The sequence below is a fragment of the Microcebus murinus genome, chromosome 8, assembly GCF_040939455.1.
Source record: "Microcebus murinus isolate Inina chromosome 8, M.murinus_Inina_mat1.0, whole genome shotgun sequence".
Lineage (NCBI taxonomy): Eukaryota > Metazoa > Chordata > Mammalia > Primates > Cheirogaleidae > Microcebus > Microcebus murinus.
The window spans coordinates 75,520,990-75,539,970 of NC_134111.1; the positions used below are offsets into that span (position 1 = coordinate 75,520,990).

The 18,981-nt window shown below is 40.8% G+C and overlaps 1 protein-coding gene and 1 pseudogene across 2 annotated transcripts in view; both read right to left on the minus strand.

Moving 5' to 3' along the window:
• Positions 1-8,259, minus strand: part of SUMO1 (small ubiquitin like modifier 1) — a 27,367-nt gene extending 19,108 nt beyond the window's left edge. Inside the window, exon 1 of one of the 2 annotated variants that reach the window (XM_076005818.1) lies at positions 8,081-8,259. In XM_076005818.1, coding sequence (XP_075861933.1) covers positions 8,081-8,092 — 12 coding nt within the window. In that variant the 5' untranslated portion in view covers positions 8,093-8,259. The remainder of the gene's footprint in view (positions 1-8,080) is intronic. The other variant, XM_012738967.3, reaches the window with a different exon arrangement.
• Positions 8,260-15,751: 7,492 nt separating this feature from the next.
• On the minus strand, positions 15,752-17,998 carry LOC105856946 (folate receptor alpha pseudogene; annotated as a pseudogene).
• Positions 17,999-18,981: the final 983 nt, after the last annotated feature.

The window sequence follows — 18,981 nt, forward strand, 5'->3', positions numbered from 1 at the left end:
GACAGGTGGATCATTTGAGCTCAGGAGTTCAAGACCAGCCTGAACAAGAGCGAGACCCCGTCTCTACTAAAAAAAAAATAGAAAGAAATTAGCTGGACAACTAAAAAAATATATATATAAAATTAGCCGATGCATGGAATTCGCACTTTAAAAAAAAAAAAAAATTAGCCGGGCATGGTGGTGCATGCTTGTAGTCCCAGCTACTTGGGAGATTGAGGCAGTAGGACTGCTTGAGCCCAGGAATTGCAGGTTGCTATAAGCTAGGCTGACGCCACAGCACTCTAGCCCGGGCAACAGAGACTCTATGACAAAAAAAATATCAGCAAATAGATTTGCAGGTATGGCAGATACTGTTAATTACTTATCCAATATCTATCTTCCCCTCTTCCATACAAATGGAAGCCTTAGTTTGCCCAGGTAAAAAACATATTTTCCAGCTTCTTTTATGGCCATGTGGCATGTGCTGGCCAATGAGATATAAGGTGACATACTATTCCTCTTGCTTCTCCCTTTTCTCCTGCCTAGAACACAAAGTAGCCTTTTTGTGCCCACAAGGAGACAAACATGAGAGTAAAAGATTCCCATTAAGGATAAGAAGAAGAAAGGAATATGAAGGCACTGTGGAGCTAGCTGCCTTATCAGCCCTGAGCTACTATTTAATTCTTGTTTCATGAGAAAAATTAATAGCATGCTGCTTTAACCTACAATATCAGATTTTCTGTTATTCAGTCCAAAAAGCAATCCTCACTGACACAGAAAGTGCTATAAATAGGTATTAGTTTGGCACATGTTAAAAATGGGCCCTAGAAAACGACCTCAATGTACATCAGAAACAGAATGGGGCCGAGCGCAGTGATGTACACCTATAATCCTAGCACTTTGGAAGGCCAAGGTGGGAGGATCGCTTTGAGCACAGGAGTGTGAGACCAACCTAAACAATGAGACCTCATTTCTACAAAAAACAGAAAAATTAGCATGGCATGGTGGCACATGACTGTAGTCCCAGCTACTCGGGAGGCTGAGGCAGGAGGATCACTTGAGCCCAAGAGTTTTGAGGTTACAGTGAGCTACGATGATGCCACTGCAATCTCTCCCTGGCTATTGAACAAGATCCTGTCTCAGAAAAAAAAAAAAAAAAAGCAGAATGGTTGAATAAATCATGGTACAGTCACAAAATGGAACACAATACAGACAGCAATGAGATTTAATAACATACCTGTACACAATAATAGTCAAATCTCTAAATAATGCTGAGCAAAAGAAGCCAGTCAGAAAAAGTACATACTGTATGATTACACTTATAAAATGTTATACTGTATAAAAACAGACAAAACTAATCTATGTGTTAAAAGTCAGGACAGTGGTTCTTGATCTGGGTGCTGGTTTCATGGCTGTGTTTGTGAAAATTCAGCAAGCTTTATACTCATGTACACTTTTTTGTTGGCATATTAATCTTCAGTAAAACCTTTAAAAATAACTGGCCCTAGACATTGAGAATAGTGAGACCAGTAAACAGAACTCCACCCTTCCTTCCTTCAGGTCTTTTCCTTCAGATCCTCTTTAGCTCAGAAAAGGCAAATGAATGCAAAAAGAATAGCCAAAAATATAACAAATACAACATGTCTTTAAATAAACATAGTTATGTTGCAGAAAGTATCCAAATTTTAAACTGTAAAACTAAAGAGCTCAATAATAGTATCTGTGTGAACTTCTCCCCATGACTTTAAAGAAATAGAATAATTTCAGAAAATTCCAAAATGGAATGCTAAAGATATCCTGATAAAAAATTATCTATAGGCCTGGCGTGGTGGCTCACCCCTGTAATCCTAGCTCTCTGGGAGGCCGAGGCAGGTGGATTGCTCAAGGTCAGGAGTTCAAAACCAGCCTGAGCAAGAGCGAGACCCCGTCTCTACTATAAATAGAAAGAAATTAATTGGCCAACTGATATATATATAAAAAAAAATTAGCCGGGCATGGTGGCACATGCCTGTAGTCCCAGCTACTCAGGAGGCTGAGGCAGAAGGATCGCTTGAGCCCAGGAGTTTGAGGTTGCTGTGAGCTAGGCTGACGCCACGGCACTCACTCTAGCCTGGACAACAAAGTGAGACTGTCTCAAAAAAAAAAATTATCTATAACAAGGCCGGGCGCGGTGGCTGACGCCTGTAATCCTAGCACTCTGGGAGACCCAGGCGGGTGGATCCCTCAAGGTCAGGAGTTCGAAACCAGCCTGAGTGAGACCCTGCCTCTACTAAAAATAGAAAGAAACTAATTGACCAACTAAAAATATATATACAAAATTAGCCAGGCATGGTGGCACATGCCTGTAGTCCCAGCTACTCAGGAGGCTGAGGCAGGAGAATCACTTGAGCCCAGGAGACTGAGGTTGCTGTGAGCTAGGCAGATGCCACAGCACTCACTCTAGCCTGAGCAACAAAGTGAGACTCTGTCTCAAAAAAAAAAAAAAAAAAACAATTATAACAATCCCAAATGTCCTGAAAGAAGTAAATGATTCAATCTTGGAGATAAAATCACCAGGTCTATTGCTAACAGAAGTAAAGATGAAGAAAAATTATGCAAAAACATCATAAGAGAAACCCATCCTCCATAACAAAACCTCAAGAGGAGGAGGAGGAGGATACCTGCTGCTTCGTGTTTTTGAGGCAACCTTCCAATTCTAGGGCCTAGAATGGTGCTGAGACTATACTTATATTCAATAAATATTTGTTGAATGGATGAATGGGACCACTCATTCCTTCAAAAAAAAAAAAAAAAAACTTGTACTAAGTATCCAGTCACTGTGCTGGGCATTATAGGAAAAAAGGACGAATAAAGCCTGACCCTTGACTCTCAAAAGCATCAGTTTAATGAATAAAGACACATAATGTAAATAATTGTAACACTACATATAAAAGTTATAACAGAGATATCTAACTGCCATGGGGCAAAAATGTGTCATAATGTATTTGACAACTGCTTTATAGTTTTGAAATCTGAACTACTCAACCTTAATTAGTACTCTAACCATAACATTCATATTTGGTTTTCAAAATATTATTAAATATTGTTTAGGTAATGCTTTCTTTGAAGCGTTTTATTATAATCTGTATATCTGCAACTAGTAGCACCTCATGTCTATCAGAGAGAAGACAATACAGATCCTCTCTTAGGACATGGAATGCTTAAGGTACATATCAATAACTATAGGCTCAATTAATAGCTATAGTTTAATATACCTAGTCTATGATATAAATAGGAGTATAAATAATTATAAATTCTAATACGAAACCAGTTCATCATATTCTCCTGCTACCTCAAGCTAATAGTTACTAAAATCAGTAAACATCAACAACAGGAAGCTATAAAGAATAATATTCACTGCAGGGAATAATGCTATTATGGCAGAATAAAACAGAATTAATGCAGATTAAAGATAACTGGAAATTCTTTTGTTACTCCTCCCATTGAGAAACGAAGTCTAAATAAATGTCTTTCCTTTGACTCTGGGCTGGCCTTAATGCTTTGATTGACCAAGAGAATACAGAAGTGACTTCCAAGGCTAAGTCCTACGAATCTTCCTATTTCCACCCAGGTTCTCGCTGAACACTTATTCTCTCTCTGTGAGCCTTGAGCCATAAATTTGAATACCCTGGGGTATCCATGCTGAGAATACATGATGAGACCACTCAAGAGAGGCACTGAGACTACATGAAGAGCCCAGCCCCATCCCACCCTACCTCTAGTTGTTCCACATCCCAGCCATTTGAGTCTTCTCAGTAGAGGGTCCACACAACAAGGAGCAGAGATGAGTCCAACCCACAGGGCCTCACCTTTATGAGCAAATTTATGAGCAAATAAAAGGCTATTGTTTTAAGCTACTAAATTTTGAGGGAGTTTATTAGGCAGCAACAGATAATCAGAATTACACAATGCTTCCATAAATCCTTGACTAAAGATAAAATGAAATCACTCAATCAATCTCTATTTTTCAATGGCGGTGGAGAAAGTGAATCTTTTTTTTTTTTTTTTTTTTGAGACAGAGTCTCACTTTGTTGCCCAGGCTAGAGTGAGTGCCATGGCATTAGCCTAGCTCACAGCAACCTCAAACTCCTGGGCTCAAGCAATCCTGCTGCCTCAGCCTTCCAAGTAGCTGGGACTACAGGCATGCACCACCATGCTCGGCTAATTTTTTCTATATATATTAGTTGGCCAATTAATTTCTTTTTATTTATAGTAGAGACGGGGTCTCACTCTTGCTCAGGCTGGTTTCGAACTCCTGACCTTGAGCAATCCGCCCGCCTCGGCCTCCCAGAGTGCTAGGATTACAGGCATGAGCCACCACACCTGGCCTGAGAGAGTGAATCTTGTTATGACACATTCAGTTAGGGTAGAGCAAATCAGTCATTCAATTGTTATAATTAACAGACCTGAACTGAAGAGCTGAGGTCCAAGCTGCCTTTGATAACTTGAGTATAGAAAAGAAACACTATAAACCCAATCCTAAGAAAGGAAGAGGGAAAATATTTGTACATATCAACTTTACCCTTTGATATTAAGTTTCTGGTTCTATATGAGTGCTTTGTTTTGCTGCAAGGTGAGATTAGGCTAAAGCAGAATACCCAATCAGATTTCTATTATTGGTTAAAGGATGCTCCTTAACTTCTGTGAGGGATCATGTACCCTTAGTGAAAGCTATAGGTTCTTACTCTCTAAAAAAAATAATTTTACATATATATGTGTGTATATATATACACACACACACACACAAACACACACGTATACACATGAATATAAAACACACAAAACAATTTCAGTGGATTCTGAGCCCTTAGCTTAGGTTAGGAACCTGTTTTAGGCAATTATTTAATAACAGTCCACAATCCACTAAATAATCCTGGAGTTCTTAAAATTATAAAAAAGCATTTCACTCAAATTCCAAAAATAATCATTTTTCATTAATCAATGGAGAACTCAGCAATTGCAGTCTTATGTGAACTTAATGTCTGCCTTTTTTTTGGAGACAGGGTCTCGCTCAGTTGCCAGGGCTAACGTGCAATGGCGTCATAGCTCATTGCAATGTCAAATTCCTGGACTCAAGTGATCCTTCTGCTTTAGCCTCCAGAGTAGCTGGGACTACAGGCACGTGCCACCACACCAGCTAATTTTTCTTTTATTTTTTGTTGAGAGGGACTCTCACAATGTTGCTGAGGCTCGTCTTGAATTCCTGGGCTCAAGTGATCCTCCCACCTTGGCTTTCCAAAGTACTAGGATTACAGGAGTGAGCCACTGCACCTGGCCATGTTCACCTATTTTAACCTGAAGTTATTCCTCAATTTTAATATTTCAGACAATAACCTTCTGAGAGGTTCTCACGCCTGTAATCCCAGCACTCTGGGAGGCCCAGGTGGGTGGATCGCTCAAGGTCAGGAGTTTGAAACCAGCCTGAGCAAAAGCAAGACCCCCATCTCTACTAAAAAAAGAAAGAAATTAATTGGCCAACTAAAAATACATAGAAAAAAAATTTTTAAAAAGAAAAGAACTGGCCGGGCGCGGTGGCTCACGCCTGTAATCCTAGCTCTCTGGGAGGCCGAGGCGGGCGGATTGCTCGAGGTCAGGAGTTCGAAACCAGCCTGAGCAAGAGCGAGACCCAGTCTCTACTATAAAATAGAAGGAAATTAATTGGCCAACTAATATATATACAAAAAATTAGCCGGGCATGGTGGCGAATGCCTGTAGTCCCAGCTACTTGGGAGGCTGAGGCAGAAGGATCTCTCGAGCCCAGGAGTTTGAGGTTGCTGTGAGCTAGGCTGACGCCACGGCACTCACTCTAGCCAGGGCAACAAAGTGAGACTCTGTCTCAAAAAAAAAAAAAAAAAAAAAAGAAAAGAACTTGGTTAAAATTAAGGTCTTTTGGGGACAGTGATTCAGTCTCATGCTGATATTACACAGTAGCAATGTGGGATTCCGTGCTCTCACAAACCCCTTAAGGCTAAGCATTCAACTTCCTATTTGTTTAAATCTTTAGCACCCAACACTGAACTTGTACTGGTTCCTAATTATTATTAATAATAATGACGTTGGTCACTTAGCCTTGAGCAAGAGTTCTCAAACTTTTTGGTCTCAGGACTCTCACACTCTTAAAAATTATTTATAACCTCATAAAGCTTTTGTTAGGTTGGTTATATATATTGATGTTTACAGCATTAAACATTGAAACTGAGAAATGTTTTAAATATTTATTCATTTTAAAGTACCAATAAACTCATTATATGCTAATACATATTTTTATTAAAATATCTTTCAAAACAAAAGTAATGAGAAAAGTGGCACTGTTTTACATTTTTTGCAAATGTCCTTAATGTCTGGCTTAATAAAAACAGCTGGATTTTCACATCTGCTTCCACATTTCAATTTGTTGTGATATCAAGGTCATATCAGTTTCTATAAAACTCCACTGAACACCCATGAAAGAATAGCAAGTGAAAAGATAATGTCCTAGTATGAACATGAAAATAGTTTGCCCTTACGGACCCTGTGAAAAAAATCTGTTTGTCTCCTAGTCCTTTATTCTTTCATGTATCTCTTAAATGACCTAACTTCAAACTGGAGCAATAAATTCTACAATTTATTTTATAATTCTTTCTGTATATTGCTCTTTCACCATACTATAGTAAATTTCAAAATGCTTCCTAGACATTTCTGAGCATCAAAACAAAAGGCTGATGAAACTATAGCTATCCTTTCCTCCCTAGTAACCAAGTAAACAATTATCTAGTTATAATGCCATTCCCATACCAGCTTGGGAATTAATCTAGATTATTAAGAAGTAGACCCACCTACAACTAATTTAGATTATAGTTAAATTTCTAAATATAAGTGTACATTTTGTACAATAGCACAAATCCACAAAAAAACCTCACTTACTCTCACCAAGTGGTACAAAACTAGGTTAAAAGCCAAGGGAATAAGTGTTAAATTTAAAACTTCAAGTACATTGTGGGACTGAATGAAAAATAGTTTTCTGAATAACTACCACTAAACAGAAGGTCCAAAAATATTTTAAAAAGTCGTCTGAACAAACAAAAGACCAGACAAAAACTTTATGAATTAAAAACTAGCTAGAAACATGGTTAACTATAACAGAATGAGAAAGAAAAACTTAGAAAAATCGATCACTCTTGATTGAGCGCAAATCCCAAGTAAATTCCTGATACTCACATTGCAATGGAGCACTTTGCCTTAACAGGCAGCTTTCTGCAAATGTTCTGCAACTGTTCTACATATAAATTTTCCTCAAAAGTATCCGTCATCTTTAGGTTAATATCCAGACGAAATGTTTTTTTCTTCCTCTAGCAGTTTTGTTCTACTTTGTTTCTTGCTTATTGTGAGTTCTGTCTTACAACTGGAGAGTTGATGAACCAATCCCGAGTAAGAAATGGGAAAGTACAGAAAAGAGGCGACAGCTCTGCACCCCCACACGGAAAAAAGACTCAAGAGAGCGGCGGCAGCCCTACCCTAGGTGCAATCTGAACCGAACGCAGTACTTTCTAGATTTCCAACACCGGATAACGTCTCTCTCATCGCACCCCCGCCCTCCTCTACGAAGAAGCAAAAAGTGGAGTCCAGCCGCTTTTCAGGGCGACGGAGCCTCCCAGTCAGGAATTCTCTCCCGTTACATAACTGGGGCCTAAGGCCCTGCTTCTGCGATCAGTCCTCTGGAGGGAGACGGACGGGTTCTCCCGGGACTCTTTCGGGGAGGTGGAAACGGGGCTCCGCACCTGGTCGACCCGGGAAGAAGAAGGGGGACGACATGAGGGAGGCCGCGGCCAGAGGCACTGGGGTACAGGGGGTGATGAGCAAGCCCGGAGAGGGGCGAGGCGGCTCCCGCAGCCCCGCGCCAGGCCCGGGCGTCTCCGACCCCAGTCCGCTTCCCTCCCTCGCCTGCCCAGTCCCCACCGGCCGCCCCCTCCCCCATTCCGCGCTCCCCTCCCCCGCGCCTCCATCCCCGGCCCCAGCCGAGCGGCAGGCGGACCTGCGGGGCAAAGCCCCGGCCGCCGCCGTCAGATGGCTCCCAGCCCGCTACCTGGTCAGACATGGCGACGGTGGCTTCGCCCGGGGGTCTCCGCACAGCAGCGGCCTCGGGTAGGCAGAACCTCGCTCCGGGGTTTACAAATCCGTCTCTCTTCCCCACAGCACAACACCACGGCTGCAGGGACTTCCGCTACGCCTCGCGTCACTTCCGCTACGCGCAGGGAGGAGGGACGGAGAAGCAGAGAGAGGCGAGGCGGGAAAACACGTGGGGGAGCTGCCCAGAAGCGAAAGGGCTCCAGCGCCTGCTTCAACCCCCTGTGGTGGTCGCGGGAGGGTACAGGTCTCATCCGTTTCTCCAAAGACCAGGCCCTGTGCTTCAGTCCTGAGCCCATCCCCCAGAGAGAAAGGTCCGAGCGCCCTGTCTCAAGGTTTGGAGCCATACTGACAGCCTAGACTCCTCCCTTTCTGACCCCATGCGGTTTCTGACGGCTGAGCTAAGATACTTCTTTTGTCTTTTCCCAGCCTTGCTTGTCAACCCTCTCTAAATATATTGATTTGCTCTAACCCTGGAACTACCATTTTCGCTTAACCAGCACACCCTGCCAAACACGTGACCTTGATTAAAAACAACAGAAAAGCCGGCTGACACAATCTTGATGGCTACTGATGAAAAAGACCGCTGCTGAAAGTTCTGAATTCAGGGTTGGGGGAGAAGATGAGCTAATTCCAATCCTTGAATTGGCTGCTTTGAGTTTTGGGGAATGACCCAAGGTTTCTTCTTTGAGATAACAAAGGCCCTAGTAACATAAGCATTGAAGATAAGGATATAAACAAATGGAATAGAATTGAGAGTCCAGAAATAAATCAATAAACCCTCACATTTATGTCAACAAAAATGCCAAAACAACTCAATGGTGAAAGAACAGTCTTTCCAACAATTGGTACTAGGACTACTGGACATCCCTCCACGTGTAAAGAAGTAACTCTGGATTCCTGACAACATTTACAAAATTAATTTAAAATAGATAGAAGGTAAAGCCATAAAACCCTCAGGAGGAAACACAGACAAAAATCTTTATGACTTGGATTAGATGATGGCTTCTTAAAGTACAGGCAAAGCACATGATACCAAAAGTACAGGCAACCAAAGAAAAACTGATGAATTGGACTTCATCAAAATCTAAACTTTTGCCTTTAGTGTTGAAAAGATGACCTAAACCAGGGGTCCTCAAACTTTTTAAACAGGGGGCCAGTTCACTGTCCCTCAGACCATTGGAGAGTGCGCACTATGGGCCCCAGACAAGTCGGCTGCTAAGCAGGACAGGCAGTGGTGGCAAAAACACCCGGAGGGCTGTTTAAATGTGCTAGGCACCCGTATGTGGCCCACAGGCAGTAGTTTGAAGACCCCTGACCTAAACAATGGGAGAAAATATTTGCAAATAAAGGGGAGGGGGGTTGCAAAAAAAAAATATTTGCAAATAGTATATCTGATAATGGCCTAATATTCAGAACATATAAAGAACTATGATAACTCAATGATAAAAAGACAACCCAATTTTAAAATGGGCAAAGGACTTGCATACACATTCCTCCAAAGAAAATGTATAAATGGGCATGAAAATATGCCTAACATTAACTATCAAAGAAAAGCAAGTTAAAACCACAAGGACATACCACATTACACCCACTAGAAGAACTACTATAAAAAGGACAGATAATAACAAGTGTTGACAAGGATATGGAAGAATTTGAACCCTTATGCATTGCTAGTGGAATATAAAATATTTTTAGGCTGGGCTTGGTGATGCACTCCTGTAGTCCCAGCTACTCGGGAGTCTGAGGTGGGAGGATGCATTAGGTCAAGAATTCTAGGCTACAGTGTGCTATGATCATGCCTGTGAATAGCCATTGCACTCTAGCCTGGGCAACATAGACCCCCATCTCCAAATTTTAAAAAATGCTTTGAAAACCTATGTGGCAGTTCCTCAAATTATAAAAACCTAACGCTACTATATGATCCAGCAATTCCACTCCTGGGTATATATGCGAAAGAATCGAAAACATACATCTACACAAAAACATATACAGGAGTATTCACAGCAACATTATTCATAATAGCCAAAAAGTGGGAACAATCCAATGTCCATCAACTAATAAATGGACAAACAAAATGTACTATATCCATATAATAGAACATGATTAGGCCATAAAAAGGAATGAAATATTGATACATGCTACACCATGGATGAACCCTGAGTTTATTCTGCTAAGTGAAAGAAGCCAGTCTCAAAATGTGATTCCAGTCATCTGACATGTTCAGCATACACAAATCTATAGAGACAGAAAGTAGACTAGTAGACTACTACTCCAGCCTATTACTAGGACTGTGGGTTCAGGGAGAAAATGGGGAGTAATTGCTAATGGATAGAGAGTTTCTTTGAGGGATGATAAAAAAAATGCTCTAGACCAGGCCCAGTGACTTATGCCTATAATCCTAGCACTCTGAGAGGCCAAGGTGAGAGGATCCCTTGAGCTCAGGAGTTCGAGACCAGCCTGAGCACTGAGCAAGAGTGAGACCATGTCTCTACTAAAAAAAAAAAATGCTCTAAAATTGATTGTGCTGGCTGGCCTGATGGTAGTGAGTTATCAGAACTTATTAACATTAGTGGCACTAAAATTGGTATACAACCCCTCCCCACTGCTAAATTTGACTGCCTTAAAATAAATAAATAAATAAAATTGGTTGTGCTAATGGTTGCACAGCTCTGTGAATATACTAAAAAACTAGAAATTGTATAATTTAAAGAGGTGGATTGTATATGTTAATTATATCTCCATAAAACTGTCATACATAAATATATATATTTATATGTATATATAAAGCAATAGCCCTGAAAAGAGCAACTAATGATAGGCAAAGTATAGTGTTATTAAGGGAGCCTACAGGACACCCAAAACCAAGCAGGATGGTCAAAAAAAGCATTTATTAGATGGTCAGGCCAAGAAAAAAATAGCATATAAATTGAAATGCAAAAGGTGAATTGAAATAAGATAGAGCAGTAGTTCTTAAGCATTTGGTCCAAGGAGTCCTTTCAAATTTTAAAAATTATTGAAGACTTCCAAAAAACTTTTTTTAATGTTTCTTGTATCTACCAATATTTACCATATTAGAAATAAAAACTGAGAAAATTTAAAAATATTCATTGAAAAAGTCATAACAAGTCCTTTATATTGTAGCATGAATAATATATTTTTAAGAAAAATGACTATATTTTCCAAAAACAAAACAAAAAATCTAATGAGAAGAGTGTTATTCATTTTTGCAAATGTCTTTTTTCTCTTTAATGCTTGCTTGATAGAAGACCACAGGATAGTTATAACTACTTCTTCATTTAGTTGTCACCATGTTGGTTGCAATTGGTTGAAGTATATAAAGAAAATCTAGACCAGATGTGGTAGCTGATGTCTGTAATCTCAGCAATCTGGGAAGCTGAGGCAGGAGGAGTGCTTGAGGCCGTGAGTTTGAGACCAGTCTTCACAACAAAGCAAGGCCTCATCTCTACAAAAAAAAACTTTTAAAATTTAGCTAGGTGTGGTGACATATGCCTGTAGTCCAGCTACTCAAGAGGCTAAGGCAAAAGGATTCTTAAGCCTAGGAGTTTCAGGTTGCAGTGAGCTATGATGACACCACTGCAGTGCAACAGAGCAAGACCCTGTTGAAAGAAAGAAAGAAAGAAAGAAAGAAAGAAAGAAAGAAAGAAAGAAAGAAAGAAAGAAAGAAAGAAAGAGGAAAGAGAAAGAGACAGAGAAAGAAAGGAAGAAAGAAAGAAAAGGAGAGAAAAAGAAAGAAACAAAGAGAAAGGAAGGAAGGAAGGAAGGAAGGAAGGAAGGAAGGAGGGAGGGAGGGAGGGAGGGAGGGAGGGAGGGAGGGAAGGAAGGAAGGAAGGAAGGAAGGAAGGAAGGAAGGAAGGAAGGAAGGAAAAAAGAAATCAAAGAACTAAATAAATGAAGAGATATTCCATGTTCATGGATAGGAACACTCAATATTGTCAAGATGTCAGTTCTTCCCAAGTTGAACTCTAAATTCAGTGCAAAGTTACAGCAAGTAATTTTGTGGATATTGACAAATCATATCTAAAGTGTATAGGGAAAGGCAAAAGACGTAGGATAGCTGTTTTAGGGTTCTTAAAAGAAAGAGAACAAATAGGATATTTATTTATTATAGGGAATTGGATATGTGATTATGGAGTCTGAGAAGTCAATGATCTACCATCAACAAGCTGGAGACCCAGGAAAGCTGTGATGTAATTTCAGTCCAAATTCTAAGGTCTGAAAACCAGCAGAGCTGATGGCATAAATCCCAGTCCAAGGGTAAGAGAAGACTGATATCCCAGCTCCAGCAGACAGGCAGGCAGGAAGGAAAAGAATCCTCCCTTTCTCTGCTTTTTGTTCATCTCAGGTCATCAACAGATCAAAGGATGCTCACTCACATTGGGGAAGGCAATCTGCTAAGGCTACCCATTCAACTGCTAATCTCATCCAGAAACATCCTCATAGAAACACTCAAAAATAATGTTTAATCTGGGTACCCTGTGGCCCAGTCAAGTTGACACATGAAATTAACTATCACATGTTCACCCCTTGTCAATTTGGCACCCATAAACATCTTTTTTTTTTTTTTTTTTGAGACAGAGTCTCACTCTGTTGCCCAGGCTAGAGTGCCATGGCATCAGCCTAGCTCATAGCAAACTCAAACTCCTGGGCTCAAGCAATCCTTCTGCCTCAGCCTCCCAAGTAGCGGGAACTATAGGCATGTGCCACCATGCCCAGCTAATTTTTCATATATATTTTTTTAGTTAGCCAATTAATTTCTTTATATTTATAGTAGACATGGGTCTCATTCTTGCTCAGGCTGGTCTCAAACTCCTGACCTTGAGCAATCCACCCACCTAGGCCTCCCAGAGTGCTAGGATAACAGGCGTGAGCCACCGCACCCGGCCCATACACATGTTAAACCATACTTAACCTCCAAATAAAGACAATAACAAAGTCATAATTCTATGTAAAATGATACAACTATCCTGTGTCCAACCAAAAAGACATAGAGGAAACGTAAATGCCTATTACTAAGAGAAAGAAGCCAATCTGAAAAGTCTACATACTGTATTATTCCAACTGTATGACATTCTGGAAAAGGCAAAACTATGGAGATAGTAAAAAGATCAGTGGTTGCCAAGGGCAAAGAGGGAGGAATGAATGAACAGGTTAAGTACAGGGGATTTGGGGACAGTGAAACTATTCTGTGTAATATTATAATTGTGGATACATGTCATTATATATTTATCAAAACCCATAGAATGTGCAACACCAAAAGTGAACCCTAATGTAAACTATGGACTTTGGGTGGCTAAAATGTATCAGTGTAGATTAATCAATTATAACAAGTTGTAACATTCTCATCTGGGATGTTGAAGTGGGACAGGCTGTGCACTTGTGGAGTTAGGGCTGTATGTGAACACTATACTTTCTGCTCAATTTTGCTATGAAATTAAAACTCTTTTTTTTTTTTTTTTTTCTGAGACAGAGTCTCGATTTTGTTTCCCAGGCTAGAGTGAGTGCCGTGGCATCAGCCTAGCTCACAGCAACCTCAGACTCCTGGGCTCAAGCGATCCTCCTGCCTCAGCCTCCCAAGTAGCTGGGACTACAGGCATGTGCCACCATGCCTGGCTAATTTTTTTTTCTATATATATTAGTTGGCCAATTAATTTCTTTCTATCTATAGTAGAGATAGAAAGGGTCTCGCTCTTGCTCAGCCTGGTTTCGAACTCCTGACCTCGAACAATCTGCCCGCCTTGGCCTCCCAGAGTGCTAGGATTACAGGCAGTAGCCACCTCGCCTGGCTGAACTTAAAACTCTTAAAAAAAAAAGGTCTATTTAAAAGCTGGTGGGGGGAGTATATAAAATGTGGCAGCCCTGGTAAACCCCTCAAGATTTACAATGGAGCACCTAAGAGTATAATTCTGAGGCTAATGGTATACCCAAAGTAAAACAGGACTTACATGAATTATAACCCAGCTTTAAATATTCTGGCAGCCATAAAATTTCACTCCTTGAAACTGAATTAAGGTGATTCTGGTTCCTACTGGCCCTAGGACAAAACCCCTCTGAAGGAAAGAAAACATTGTTATTACAGATTATTTCAGCAGTGTTTCAAATATTATACAAAGCTAGTGCACAAAGATAATCATGAGGAAATAACACCTTGTGAATAAGAACCAAAAGTTACAAATGCCTCCAGGGGCTCTAGATTTATTAGAAACAGGCTTTAAAATAGCCATGTAAATTATATTCAAGTTATGATAGAGAATTTCAACTGAGAATTGGAAATTATTAAAAAGGACAGCCGGGCACGGTGGCTCACGCCTGTAATCCTAGCTCTCTGGGAGGCCGAGGCAGGCAGATTGCTCGAGGTCAGGAGTTCTAAACCAGCCTGAGCAAGAGCGAGACCCTGTCTCTACTATAAAATAGAAAGAAATTAATTGGCCAACTAATATATATAGAAAAAATTAGCCGGGCATGGTGGCACATGCCTGTAGTCCCAGCTACTTGGGAGGCTGAGGCAGAAGGATTGCTTGAGTCCAGGAGTTTGAGGTTGCTGTGAGCTAGGCTGACGCCATGGCACTCACTCTAGCCTAGGCAACAAAGTGAGACTCTGTCTCAAAAAAAACAAAAAACAAAAAACAAAACAAAACAAAAAAGGACATAGGGAGATTTGAAAAAGACCAATAGGAATTATACGGCCTGGCCGGGCGGGTGGCTCACGCCTGTAATCCTAGCACTCTGAGAGGCCGAGGTGGGTGGATTGCTCGAGGTCAGGAGTTCTAAACCAGCCTGAGCAAGAGCGAGACCCTGTCTCTACTATAAATAGAAAGAAATTAATTGGCCAACTAATATATAGAGAAAAAATTAGCCGGGCATGGTGGCACATGCCTGTAGTCCCAGCTACTCGGAAGGCTGAGGCAGCAGGGTTGCTTCAGCCCAGGAGTTTGAGGTTGCTGTAAGCTAGGCTGACACCAGGGCACTCACTCTAGCCTGGGCAACAAAGTGAGACTCTGTCTCAAAAAAAAAAGGAATTATAGGGCTAAAAAAAATGTAATCCAAATTAAGAATTATATGGATGGGACATATTTAAAGAGAGAAATGGAAGATAAATCAGAAAAAAAATCCAGACTGAAACACAGTGTTTTTTAAACTAATGTTGGAAAAAAAACTTGTATTTAGTGGTTTGGATTAAAATGCTATAAGTGGAGTTTCTGTACAGTCACTTTTTTTTTTTTTTTGAGACTGAGTCTCACTCTGTTGCCCAGGCTAGAGTGCCATGGTGTCAGCCTAGCTCACAGCAACCTCAAACTCCTGGGCTCAAGCAATCCTTCTGCCTCAGCCTCCCGAGTAGCTGGGACTAGGCATGCGCCACCATGCCCGGCTAATTATTTCTATATATTTTTAGTTGGCCAATTAATTTCTTTGTATTTTTAGTAGAAACGGAGTCTTGCTCTTGCTCAGGCTGGTTTCAAACTCCTGACCTTGAGCAATTGGCCTGCCTCGGCCTCCCAGAGTGCTAGGATTACAGGCGTGAGCCACTGCACCCAGCCTGTACAGTCACTTTTAATTATGAATTAATTTGTCATTGAAGTAAAATTCACATAACATACAATTAGCCATTTTAAAGTGTACAATTAAAAAAAATAAAAAATAAATAAAGTGTACAATTCAGTGAATAAGTACATTTACAATGGTGGGCAACTGCCACCTTTCTCTAATTTAAAAGCTTTTTCATCACCTCAGAATTCCCCATACCCAAAAAGTAATCACTTCCCATTCTCCCCTTCTGCTATCCCTTGGCAACCACTAATATGCTTTCTCTCTCTATGGACTTATCTATTTCATATTTTTCATATAAAATGAATCATCTAATATATGATCTTTTGTTCCTAGCTTCTTTCACTTAGCATAATGTTTTCAAAGCTCATCCAGGTTGTAGCACTTTGTTCCTTTTTATGGCTGAATAATAATTCATTGTGTGGATATACCATAATTTATTCATTTGCTGATGGGCATTTGAACTGTTTTCATTTTTTGACTGCTATGAATAATGCTGCTATAAACATCTTTGTACAAGTTTCTGTGCATAGATATGTTTTAGTTTCTTTTAGAAAAATAGGAGTGGAGTTTCTGTAAATTCTAATGTTTAACTTTTTTCAGGAACTGCCACTGTTTTCCGAAGCCACTGCACCATTTTACATTCCTGATAGATCCTTCAGGGAGACTCCTTTGTCCATCATTCTCCAGGCCTCTTGCTGCTGCCCTTTATGAGGTTCTTCTTCTTTTTATTATAATTTTCCTTGGTCTTATCTGAAGTGGACATTGCAGTCATATCTTTTTGGGGTTTGCTCAGCTTTTACAGCCTACTGTCTGTTCATAAAATGTTGGAGCCCAAAGGGTTTTTTGTGTTTTTTTTTTTTTTTTTACTCTGGATTTGCAAGCTTTTTCAATCCAGAATTATGGTTTCTTTGAAGCAGTAGTTCTTCCTCAAGAACCTAGGTCTCTTGAGAAATTCTACTTCTTGTAGTGGGAAACTACCTTGTTTTGGACTAACTCTCCTGTTAAGACCAACTAGAAAATGTCAACCTAAGAAAAAGAGAAAAACATACTTGGTTTTGTTTTTGGTTGTTTTGTTTTGTTTTTTAGTGTCTGGTCTATTTAAATTTGCCATCAGAGGCCCCACTGTGGAGCAGGAACTGAATGGCAGGGAAGTCCAGGTTATCACAAGGCAAAGGGAGGTCAGCAGAGCAGCCAGAGCAGCGTTAGGGCCAGTCTGACCAGGGGAGCCCAGGCACCACAGAGCCCAGCTCCACTCATGGCCTCAGCATAGAACCTCACCACCTTTTCGTTGGTGTTGCTCTGGTTCAGGTCAAACCACATCTAGATGCAGCAGCTGCTCCCTCAGCTATAGTTGCTAACTTTGTAGGAGTGACTATAGATTTCATTGCATAGAGCAGCAGGTGTAGGGAAGTAGAAAGGGAATGGGTGGCAGGCAGCTTTGACTGGGCACTGGTTATATCCTAAGGTCCAGTTCCAGCCCTTGTGTCAGTTGCTCTTGCAGGTGTAGGAGGAGCGACAATCCTCTTTGAGGACTGTGACAATCCGCTCACAGTCCTCTTTGCACAGGGGCACATTCAGGACTCTCTTTCTGCCAGCTCTGGGCCACCTGCTGGATCCAGGGCCCCAAGTTAGGGGAGCACTCATAGAGGCAGGTGTGCTGGATGAAATGCTGTTTGCAGGCGGGCGGCATCTCTCCACAGTGGTCCCAGTTAAATTCATACAAGTAGGAAATATCTTTATGGGCTTCCTGGATGGTGTTGGTGGAGCAGCAGGCATTCATCTTCCAGGGAGTACACTGTTTATGCAATCTGTTCTCACTGCTTGGCTTTTCCTTGCTTAGTATCCATACAGACTTTGAGAAGCTGTGTACTGACCAGAGCAGTCCTGGGCTGGGCGCCCCCTACTGCAGCCACCCACACTAGAAGGAGCAGCAGCTGCCTTGTTGTTATCTGCAGGGCCATGGCTGTTTCTGAAGGAAAAGCTGTGGTTAACGGCCGACATACTTGTTTTAAGGCATCTGAGACTTATCAAGGCAACGAGGATTTGGGGGGGCAAATCTCATAGAGAAGAGAAGACCAGAAAAGTGAGCCCTATTTTTGGTGCCACTGTTTCCCTTGTGGAATTTGCTAACGCAAAGGGATGCCTTAGAGGATGAGACACTGGGCAGAAAGCAGTGGCCAAGAGACTGAGCAGTTAAGCAGGGGTTTGGGGTTGGGGAAACAAGTTGTTCAGCTGAAGAATATACCTTTTTTTTTCAAGCACACGTGATCACTTACCAAAAATTGACCATATACTAGGGCCTAAAGCAAGTCTCAACAAACTTCAAATCATTTAAAGTATGTTCTTTGATCACAATGAAATTTTATTTATTTTTTATTATTCTTTAAGGCTGGTCAAGTGAAGTAGTGGGAGTGGATAAGGAAGAAAGGAATCTGTAACTGGTTGTGATCAATTAGTTGTAAACACCACTGCACTCGGACCAACCAATCACAATGAAATTAAGCTAGACATTAATAACAAAGAGTCATGTAGAGAATTCTCACATAGGTCGGGCGGGGTGGCTCACGCCTGTAATCCTAGCACTCTGGAAGGCCTAGGCAGGCAGATTGCTCAAGGTCAGGAGTTCAAAACCAGCCTGAGCAAGAGCGAGACCCCCGTCTCTACTATAAATAGAAAGAAATTAATTGGCCAACTAATATATATAGAAAAAATTAGCCAGGCATGGTGGCGCATGCCTGTAGTCCCAGCTACTTGGGATGCTGAGGCAGGAGGATCGCAAGAGCCCTGGAGATTGAGGTTGCTGTGAGCTAGGCTGACGCCACGGCACTCACTCTAGCCTGTGCAACAAAGTGAGACTGTCTCAAGAAAAAAAGAAATTCTCACATATTTTGAAATTTAGGTATAAACTTCTAAATAAGCCATGAGTCAAAGAAGAAACTACAGTGCATATCAGAAAATATTTTGAATTAAATAATAAAAATATTAATACAACATGTCAAATTTCATGGGATGAAGCTAAAATTGTGCTTAGAGTGAAATTTTTAGCTTTAAAATATACATATATATTAGAAAAGAAGAAAAGTTAAAAATCATTCTTAGTATTAATCTCAAGAATCTAGAAATAGAAGAGCAAATTAAAACCAAAGAAAGCTTTAGGTGTAAAGAAAATAATTTTACTTCCTGCAGATGTTCATTCTTTAAAGTTTTAAGGATTACTTAGGGAGATTCTATTTTATGACTAGCACAACATAATGCCCTATACAGACACAAGTAAGTGTATGATACAGCCTC